This window comes from Protopterus annectens, chromosome 17.part0 (genome assembly GCF_019279795.1).
Source record: "Protopterus annectens isolate FY-2018-M chromosome 17.part0, PAN1.0, whole genome shotgun sequence".
Classification (NCBI taxonomy): domain Eukaryota; kingdom Metazoa; phylum Chordata; order Ceratodontiformes; family Protopteridae; genus Protopterus; species Protopterus annectens.
In genome coordinates this window covers 364,063,558-364,074,444 of record NC_056751.1, presented here as the reverse complement: position 1 = coordinate 364,074,444, position 10,887 = coordinate 364,063,558, and the positions used below count along the sequence as shown (strand labels likewise).

The window sequence follows — 10,887 nt, the reverse complement described above, 5'->3', positions numbered from 1 at the left end:
GTGATAATTCCTTGTGCAGAATCTTTTTAGTTAGTAGTTGTGATAACAGGCAAATATGTCCGGGCATCCCCATTTTCTTGTTATCATGCAGGAAGACTTGTAGGTCCAGGTGCCACTCGTGGGGATCCATGAGGTTTCTGCTTAGTTCGTCTGCCAGAGTATTTTCCTTCCTGGCAGGAATTGTGCCTGCAGATGTACTTGGTTAAGTCAATGCTATGTCCCACAAAGTCATGGCTAGTGTGCAAAGGGGGTAAGAATGTGTGCCCCCCTGCTTGTTTATATACCACATAACCGTGGTGTTGTCAGTCTTCATCAGTAGTTGTCCTGGATGAAGTAGGTCCTTGAAGGCTGTCATGGCATTTTGAACGGCTAGCATCTCTTTTTGATTGATATGTAGATGCATGTGGTTTGAGGTCCATGTGCCCTGAATGCATCTTCCTGCCATGTGGGTCCCCCAGGCATAATCTGATGCATCCGTTGTTAGTGTCTGCCTGGCTGGGGGTAATGTGAATGGCTGTCCCTTGTTTTGGTGACAAGCCTTTGCCCACCATCGAAACTCCTGTTGCAGGCAGGGAATGAGTAATATGTTTCCAGGTTGTGGCAATGTTGAGCCCAAACACTTTTTAGGTACCACTGAAGTTTCCTCATATGCTGACTTGCATATGGGATTAGTAGAATGCAGGATGCCATGAAGCCCAAAGCCTGCAGAATTTTTCTTGCAGATAACTGGGCCTTTGTTGCCAACATTTTGAAATAGGTAGTCAGTTGCCTTTGTCTGGCGTGAGATGAGCCATCTGGACAGTTGTATTTAAACTTGCACCCAGGAATATTATCTCTTGAGAGGGTGCTAGTTTTGATTTCTTTTCGTTGACTGTGTACCCTAGGCATGTTAGAAACCTTTTCACAAACGCCAGATGCTGTAGAAGAATGTCCTTGTTCTCTTCTTGAATTAGACAGTCGTCCAAGTAAGGATAGATTTGCATTCCCCTTTGTCTGCAGAATGCAATTACTGGTGCCAGGCACTTTGTAAAGACCCTGGGCACAGTAGATAAGCCAAAGGGCAGTGCAGAAAATTGGTAATGCATTGAGCCAGCCTTGAATTTGATGCATCTTCTGCATATATGTCTGATTGGGACATGCAGGTATGAGTCTTTTAGGTCTAAAGTCACAAGCCAAGCGTTCTTGCCCAGCATGGGCAGAAGCTGCTGCAAAGTCAACATCTTGAATTTTGGTATAAACAGCAATGTGTTTAAAATAGATAGGTCCAGTATTGGCCTTGTACTTTCTGGGTACCAAGGACAGTCTTGAGTAAAATCCTTGTCCCTGCTCTTGCTCTGGTACTTGTTGAATGGCCCCCATATCCATGAGGGATGAAACTTGGTTTTGTGCCTCTGCTCATTGATTTTTTTGTCAGATCTGGCCAGCCGTTTGCCTTTGGCAGGGTATGGAAATTGAACTTGTAGCCTTGTGACACGATGTTTAGGACCCACTTGTCCTGGGTTATAATGTGCCAATGTTGTGAAAAAAGTGCTAATTTTCCCCCTAAGGGTGCTGCCAGGAGATAAGTGCTTGGAGCAGGCAGGGGGAAGTCATTGGGACTGTTTCCTGTATGGTTGTGATTTGTCTTCAACTTTGGAGGTAGAAGCTCCACATTGCTTTGAGCGGTATGAACCTTGCGCCTGGGATCTGCCTCTAGGGCGTCTGGATCTGCCCCTTTGAGGTCTGTCTGACACAGGAAAGGACCAATTCTTTGTTGGCCAGTGTCTACTAAACCTAGGTGGCTGTACTTGAAAAAAATCTTTGACATCGCTCTGGAGCAAGAAAAAAGTTTCTCCAATGCAGTATTTAGCTTTATTGAAGACTTCGGATCTGAAACTCGAACACGAAAATCTCAGGAGTCGGCCGACCAGCACTTGCGAACTGCTTCTGCTTCAGGCACCACGCGGCAAGAAAGACTTAAGAAAATGGCATCGGCTGCATCTTTTATACCCCAGACGACCTAACATCAGGGAAGGGGCGACAGCAGCTGACGCAGGACCAAAGACTTTGGAATTCAGGCCAGCTGAGGGCAACCTACCAGCAGGATTACCCAAATGTAATGATTGCAACAGTGAAACATGAACATCAACGTTGGCATTCGGAGTGGCTGCAAAGAAGTTCTGAGGATGGTATGTCCAGATGTCACCTTTATGCCCCATGCTATACTCGGGGAGCAAGTGTGTGAAGTACGGCGTACCTTAAAGCAATCCAAAGGCTTTGTTATACTAGCAGGACATTGGACTGCCCTTCACAGGGGATCCCTACTGAAAAGAATACTCCAACAGTGAAATGGAAGGACATAGATCTACTTATGACATAACCTTACAAAAGGAATGAGGGAAAGCATCATATCTACAAAAGCGCTCTTATTATACCAAGACAATTAAAGACAACACATAACATACCAGATTCATTATCTTCATCATTGCCATCTTCGCACTCACTACCAGATTCTTCAGAAGTCTCACTGTCCTCCCCAGAGTCACCTGAATCTTAAAAATAAACACTTTTAAATATGCAGAAAATTTTTATATTTTCTGTAATGCAAAACATCTTGCAGTCATAAAACAGATGCAGTATAATTTCAGAGTTATGACAAACGTAACTTTGTCTAACACTGCTACAACATATACATTCCAAATCAAGTCACATGACCACCCCAGAGTTTCCAGGTTACAATGAAGATAAACATGCTTTATCCAGATGGGAAAAAAAAATTACACCAACTCCAAACTGGCCCATAATTACAGATGTATTTTTCAAGTTAAGTATCACTCCACTTCCAGCCTAATATAACTACCCTTCAAAGATATACTTTAAAAAAATCAGCTTCAGCATGTGATCACCTGCCCCCTGGAAATGTGGCTGTGATGCCCCACCACTGGGCCCAGTAATCAGGGAGCCACAATTCTCACTACAAGCACCCAAATGCCCCGTCGTGAAGCTAGGACCAAACCCAAAACTCCAGGAGTCTTTTGGAGGGGGTCATGAATGACTTAAGATCAACAACATAGATGGAACGTTATGGTAAGAGTATAACTTCTTTATCTGATCTTCATTCATAACGGATGGGACAGAGTCCCTAGCTACTTTATTTCCTGGGAGGCGCTATGGAAGGACATTCCTGAGCACCACTGAGCCAAAGGATGCTCTCCCCCTGGAGACCAAGTCCAGTTTCTAAAGATTGATAAAGATGAGTAGCAGCCCATGTGGCTACTGCACAAATGTCATCCATGGAAGCTCTGGAATAAAAAGCGACTGAAGCTGCAACTGATCTGGTCGAATGCACCTTGATTTTAGTTGTTAGATGGATTTGGTTTTGTTGGTAGGCAAAGGAAATACAGTCTCAGCCATTTTTGCAAAGTTACTTTAGAAACAGGTTTTCCCAATTTGCGTCCTGAAAAGGACAATAATAATTTATCAGATTTTTGTAGTGATCTAGTCCTATCCAAGTAGAATTGCCTATGCACATCCAGTGAGTGTAAACAATATTCTCCTTGTTCAATTGTCTCTTTGAAGGGCAGGTTAATGTGTGTGAATCCCTTCAAGACGGTGTTACAGAGGCGATGAGATATTTAAGAGGAATGTTGGAAACTATTGTGAAAGTTTGAGATAGCTGCTAAGTGAACAAGAATAGTAGAAGCTCCTGAATGGAGTAGATTTGATAAATACTCCAAAGCTGAACTTATCAAAGCTGAAAAGGGGTCTAGTCCTTTTTCGAGACCAAAACATGTATCTGTTGCATTTGCCAAGATAAATTTTCCTGGTGGATGGTTTATGGGAAGCGAGAAGAATCTTTCATACAAGGGAAGACAGATTATTTTGCCTGGCAATTGCTGAAAGTGGAAGAATCAAGCTGTCAGCTTGAGGCTCGATGGGCTTGGATGGATCGACCCTTGTGGATGTGACAGTAATCCCAGAGTTGGATCCTGAGTCCATGGTTGGTGAACCAGGTGAGGCCAAATGAAAGGGAACCAGACATGTCGGGGACAATAAGGTGCAGTGAAGATTGCTTTGCTTCTCAACCGAAGAGCTTTCCTAGGATTCCACAATTTCTAAAGAAAGACGAAAGGCATAAATTAGACCTATGTGCCAATTGTGTACCAGACTATCCCTCGGGGACTCCCTCTAAGGGGGATTAGGGCGAAGAGGCTGCTGCATTTGTGGTTGGTGAGAGACGCGAACAGAACACAGCAAGGCTGATCCCAGCAACTGAAAATCTCCACCACTATGATAGGGTTGAGGGACCACTCATGAGGCAGAATACATCCGCTCAGTTTTTCCGCAATCACGATGGGATCTCCAGGAATTTGCTTTGCTATTAGAAAGCGGTTGGAAGATATCACCTATTGCCAAACACTTGAGGCTTCTCGACACAACGGGTAGGATATGGTTCCCCTGTTTGTTGACATACAAGACGACCGACATGGTGTCCAACTTGATAGCAATTGTCCTTGACAGGAGGACAGATTGGAATGCTTGCAACCCCAGAAGCACTGCCCTCAGTTCTAGGACACTGATATGCAAGTTGGCCTTCCTGGGGGTTCAAGTGCCTTCGACTGTCTTTCCCTGAAAATGCCCCCCACCCTCACCCCATCAAGGATGCGTCCATGGGCACTATGGCTTTGGGCTGAGAGGGTGAGAAGGGGCAACTCCATAACTCCTTTTCTGGCTTCATCAAACCAATTCAAGTCTTGCTTGCAGTGGTTTGTTATGCTGATTGGAAAAGACATCTGGTGTGTTAAAAGGGACCTCTGTGATGCCAGGAGCCATTGTAGTAGGCTCATGTGTAGTCTTTCCTAGAGTAACTATGGTAATCATTGCTGCCATTGATCCTAGTAGTTAATGGACTGCACTAGCTAGGACTTTGTCCTGAGACAGTACACCCCTTGGAAATGAGATCTTAGTCTTTGGAGCCTGTGAGGCAGAAGGGCAACTAGGCAAGACAGTGTGTCAAAGGCTGCTCCTATGAACTCTAGATTTTGAGTAGGTACCAGTTTTTACTTTCCCTAAGGATCTTGCCAGTTGCAGAATGTAGTGCAAGGCGGGAAGCAGTAGACGCTTGGTAGGGGCGGTAAGGAGCCAATAGTCTAGATATGGAAACATCTGGAATCCTTGCAGTCTCAAGTGAGTTGTTACCACTGCCATATATTTGAACATTCTGGGAGCTGTGGAGAGACCAAAAGGGCAGTGCCCAAAATTGGCAATGATTGGCTCTCGGCTGGAAGCAGAGAAATCTCCTGGAGCGTTTGTCCATTTTTACATGATAATACGCACCCTGGCGATCTACTGAACACACTCGATTCTCTTTCTCAAGAAATGGGAGGACAGATTGAGCCGTGGCCATCTGGAATTTTCTCTGTGTGATGAACCTGTTTAGGATGCTGAGGTCCAAAATTGGCCTTCAGTCCCCTATCTTTTTTGGCACTAAAAAGAACCTAGAGTAAAATCCGGATTATATCTGGTCTGGTGGGACTGTTTGGATGACTATTTTTAGAAGTAACTTTTGAATTTCCTGTGCTGCTGCTGCATCCCATTGAACTGACAAACGTCAGGGATTCGCCTTTGCAGCCACGGGTAAAAATTGAAAGGGATGCAATATCCTCTGGTAATCATCACTTGCACCAAAGAATCTGTTATGGTGGTGCAGAGAAAACAGTCTACTGACTGCTTCCAGAGACAATCAGGCCACTCTTCAGGAGTGCTGGTAGGGTTGCCCAGAGAAAGAATCTCTGGACCCTGGTTACGCGGACCCCCCTCTGTCTTGGGGAAGGATTCTTCCTGATGAGTCCCCCCCCCTTTTGCCCCGGGGGGGGTGGGGGTTAACCTCACATGCATCACAGAAGTGCCCTTGGGATTTTTTGAACCACATCTTTCCACTTCTGGCTCCTACAGTAGGATCGTTGTGCAGTGGAAAAACCTATGCCCACAACAGACATGGTCTTGCTGTCCTTTTCACAGCAGGGAAATGAGTCGAACCTTTGGGCCAAAAACAGAGGAAGTGTCAATGGGAACGTTGACAAAGGAAGACTTAAAAGGGTCCGCAAAGTCACACAAGTGCATCCAGGAGTGACATCGCATGACAACACCTGCACACACTTTTATGGCTACCCCTTCGGTAGTATGAATTCAACTTCATGGACGAGTTAGACATTCCAGGGTGGCAAGCTGTGAGGCAACTTAGTCACGTACCTCATCAGACACAGCTCCTGCTAAGGAGTTCTGTGATTAGGTCCCTCTGGACATGGGTGAAGTGTGCCAAGTAATTCAAGAACCATATAGCAAAGGTCGATGAAGCATACATCCGCTTGCCTAGTTTGTCCATCGTCCGATATTCCCTGTTTGCTGAGCAGACAGCAGAACTCTCCTCAGCAAGTTCCTTCCTAATGGTCGCTGCCGCCAGCACCACAGCGTCTACTGCCAAGCCTTTGGACCAATAAGGGTGACCCTCTGGAAGGGGAAAGTATTTTTCCAGTCTCTGGGGGATAGGCTCAACGGCGTTAGGATTCTTCCAGGCGTGCTGCACAATCAGCAGGACTAATTCATCTGCAGGCGGAGTCACTCAGGAAATAGAGGGTCGAGCACTGAAAGCCTGCAAGAACAGACTCCAAGGAAGGGTTGGAGGGCTTCCAGTCACCCCACTGCTTTCAGATTTCCAAAGGAGAAATCCTCAGGGGGAGACCATGGGGACCCTTCCCTCTCATCTTAGTCTGTAACTTCAGTAAGGGATTCTTCAGGAGAATCCATGTGCTACCTCTTGCACAATCTCTCACAGGGTGGCTCTTCAAGGAGGGCATCTGAAGACGACTCCTAAAACAGAGTGCTCTCTGGTAGGGTATCGTGAGGTTCCCGTGCCCTGTGTCCCAGGGTAATGGACTGCGTCAGCTGTGGACCACAGGACATCTATATGTGTCATTCCGTTGCTAAAGGAGCCAGCTGTAAACCTGCTGAGGCAAGTGCCTTCTCCATAACCTAAAAGGCAGGCCCACCCGAAGAGGGATGGAAACCCGGAACAGAGGAAGACTACCTCAGAATCGGGGTCGCACCCCGCTCCGACGAACCCACCCCCCCAGGGAAGGAGAAGCAAGAGGACTCAGAGCTGTCAAGGCAAACAGAACCATAGACAGCTCTGTGGAATAAATAAGTGCCATACTAGGGGTCACAGTGCTGACAGACCAGTCACGATCTCGAGGGTGGGTCGGCTCTGATTGAGTCATGGACCACAGGGTAGGCTCCAGAACCATGGTAAGATCTACCAATGGAACAGAAGGAGATGCCACTAGGATAGGCTTTGGCACCGAGGGCTCCAATATCTATGAGGAGGTTGAAAGAGGAATATACTTTGGAGTCTGTGGAGAAAACTTCCTCGGAGGGAGGCTTGAGAAGGAGTTGAGATTCCTCTGGCCACCAGGAACTGATCCACGAGTCTAACTACATCGAAAGACTCCTAGTGGAACGGGTTGACATCCCAGATGGAAATTCAGGACAATCAAGAAAAAGGCTTACTTGTTCATGAAATGGATTGCTAAGCATGGAGTATCGGGTCCGAGCTAGAGACTCGGACTTCGGCACCCTGGTTGGAAGACCACAAGATTGTGTTGGGGGGTAGTGACCTGTATTGAAGGAGAAACTATTTTTGTTGTTAATGGTCCATGTAAATGGTTGGTACCGTAGGTGTGGAAGTCATTATCGGTTCTGTAGACGAGGACGGCACCGTGGATGGAATTTTAGGCTCCGGTGAAGAAGTCGATTTAACCTGTTTTGGTTTCGGTTTCTTATGAACCTGGACCTTAGTGGATTTCGCTTTCAGAGAATGATGAGAAAATGGTACTGACTCGCTCCTCTTCTGTGATTCCTTTTTAGGAGTGGTTGAGACCTCCACCTCAGAAAAAGCCTCCGAGAATGGAATTATTAGAAGACTCTTCAATATCAACTAATTATTGTGTTCAGCTAAGGTGTGGGCACTAAAGCCCTTACAGAGCTCGCACAGAGGTTGAATTTAAGTGCTGTACCTCTAGTTAATACACGCAGGAAAGATGCCCAACGGAGTTAGGCATCTTCCTGCTACATTTATCACACTGTTTGAAACCAGTTGTGCCTTTATCTGCCTTATTAGAAAGTCCAGTTATCTACAATCCACAATATATAGTGAAAAAACAAGATAAGAAATCCTGTCACAAGTACAATATGTACACACACAGACAAGAAAAAAAAGGGAAGAAAGTTTATATATTAAACCAAAATACCTCACTAATAAAAATAGTGGTCGTACAAAAAAACAATGCAATAACGAACCACAAATGTATAAACTTCATTACATAAACCTGGTAAGCACTTTCATTACAAAAAGAAAGTACAGTTGTGTACCTACCATAAATGTAGATGTTCGAGTGTATTCACTGTTGCAGTCATTACACTTGGGTTATCCTGCTGGCAGGCGACCCGTAGTCGGCCCGAGTTCCAAAGTCTTGGTCCGGCATCGATTGCGGTCACCTCTTCCCTGACGTCAGTGCACCAGGAGTATAAAAGTTGCAACCGACGCCATTTTCTTCAGTTTTTCTTGCCCCAGATGTCAGGTGCCCCCAGATATCAAGGCTGTAACAATAAAAATATGCCAAACAAACATGCATATATCACTAAAAACATTTTCTTCTTCTAAAAGCAAATACACCACATAGGTTGTGTAGAGTTGAGAAGTACAAAGTAGTCCCAGCAAAGCGGGGGATGGTGGGTAACCAGGACTGCAACAGTGAATACACTCTAACATCTACATTTAAGGTAGGTACGCAACTGTACTATGTTCGTGTTTCACTATTGCAGTCATTACACCTGGGTAGAATCCCAAAGCTTAGGCAGGGTGGCTGGGACTAGATTAGATTTGGTGAGGCTAACAAGCCCTACAGAACTGCAGTGGCAAAGCCTGCTCTGAATATGGAAAAGAGAGGCAGGTGGTAGTGCTTGGTGAAAGTGTGCACTGAGCTCCAGGTTGCAGCTTCTAATATGTCTTTGGTTGGTACCCCTCCGAGGAAAGCTGCTGAAGTGGCTGCTGCTCTGGTAGAATGAGGCCCAATGCCCTTAGGCACAGATTTACGATGTTGTGCATAACAGAAGCGGATGCAGTGTTCTACCCATTTGGAAACTGTCTGCATTGTAATAGGTTTTCCATGTGATCCTGCAGCATATGCTACAAACAGTCGCTCAGTTTTTCTGAAAGCTTTTGTTTTGTCCAAGTAAAATCGTAGCTGCCTGTGAATATCCAAAGAGTGCAGAAGTCTTTACCCTTTATTCTGGGGATTTGGGTAGAAAGTAGGCAAATGAATAGTTTGGTTTAAGGCCACATTGGAGATCACTTTTGGCATGAATGTTGGGTTCGTCCTTAGAGAAAACCTGTCCTGGTGAAAAATAAAGAAAGGTTCCACAGCCATCAATGCCTGTAACTCAAACTCGCCTTGCTCAAGTTATTGCTAGGAGCAGAGCAGTTCTCCATGACAAGAAATTTAGATCAGCTGTGCTGGCTGGGTTCAAAAGGAGGTAGTGTTAGTTTTTCCTAAAACAAAATTGAGGTCCCAAGTAGGTACTGGCGCTCTCCTAGGGGGTCTTATATTTTTTGCCCCTCTGAGGTACTGTCGAAGTAGAGGATGTGAATAGGAGGATCTGTATTGTAATGAGCTGAAATGGCAGAGGCATGGATTTTAATAGAAGAAAAGGATAGGCCTTTGTCCAACATCTCAGTCAGGTAATGTAAAATCTGAGGAATATTGGGGACCCGTGGGTCGAGCCCTTGTGCCTGGTTACAAGCACAGAATTTCTTCCATTTTCTGCATAAGATTTCCTAGTGCTGGGTCTCCTGGCTTCCAAACTTACATCCATAACAGCTTTAGAGAGAGGTGCAGTCTGAGTGGCTACATTATCTGCCATGCCGCCAGGTTTAAAGTCCTCAGTTGACGGTGCAGAATCTGATTGTTTTGCTTTGTCAGAAGATGAGGGATTTGCGGTAGAGGCCAAGGCGGGCCTTGGGACAAAATCTTTAGGATTGGGTACCAGTGCTGGCGTGGCAAGTCTGGTGCAATCAGGATCATTTTTGGCCTCTCTTGTCTGACTTTTAAAAGCACCTTGGTGAGAAGAGGCATCGGAGGGAAGGCATAGACTGTCAGATTTTTCCAGTTGAAAGATAGGGCATCCACTTTCCATGCCTGAGAGTGACAAGTCCTTCTGCAAAATTTCTGTAATTTGCAATTGTGAGGGGAGGCAAATAGATCTATGTCTGGGCATCCCCATTCCCTTGTTATGTGGAATACTTGTGGATTTAGCTTCCAGTTCGTCTGCCAGTGTATTTTTTGTTCCTGGCAGGAATTGTGCTTGCAGATGTACCTGGTAAGTCAGTGCTGTGTTCCACAAAGTCATGTGGTATTGTCAGTCTATTAATAATTGTCCTGGAAGTATTAGGTCCTTGAAGGCTGTCAGGGCATGCTGTACAGCTAGCATCGCTTTTTGATGGATGTGAAGATGCAGTTGTTCCTTGGGCCACGTGCCCTGAATACATTTTCCTGCCATATGTGCTCCCCAGGCGTAATCCGATGAATCCGTTATTGTCTGCCTGGCTGTAGGTAAGGTGAAAGGTTGTCCCTTCTTGTGGTGACAGGCCTGTGACCAGCATCGAAACTCCTGTTGTAGGCAGGGAATCAAGGTTATGATGGTCTCTAGGCTGTGACAATGCTGAGTCCAAACACTTTTTAGATACCATTGTAGGTTCCTCATATGGAATTAGTGGAATGCAAGATGCCATGAAACCCAGGGCCTGCAGAATTTTTCTTGCAGGGAGCTGGGTCTTTGTTGCCATCATTTGAA

General features: G+C 45.6%; 1 protein-coding gene across 1 annotated transcript in view; it reads right to left on the bottom strand.

Moving 5' to 3' along the window:
* The window catches only part of LOC122791440 (PHD and RING finger domain-containing protein 1-like), a 501,969-nt gene that overhangs the window by 296,469 nt on the left and 194,613 nt on the right, over positions 1–10,887 (bottom strand). Inside the window, exon 2 of the mRNA XM_044059183.1 lies at positions 2,445–2,525. Within this exon, the coding sequence (XP_043915118.1) occupies positions 2,445–2,525 (81 nt within the window). The remainder of the gene's footprint in view (positions 1–2,444; positions 2,526–10,887) is intronic.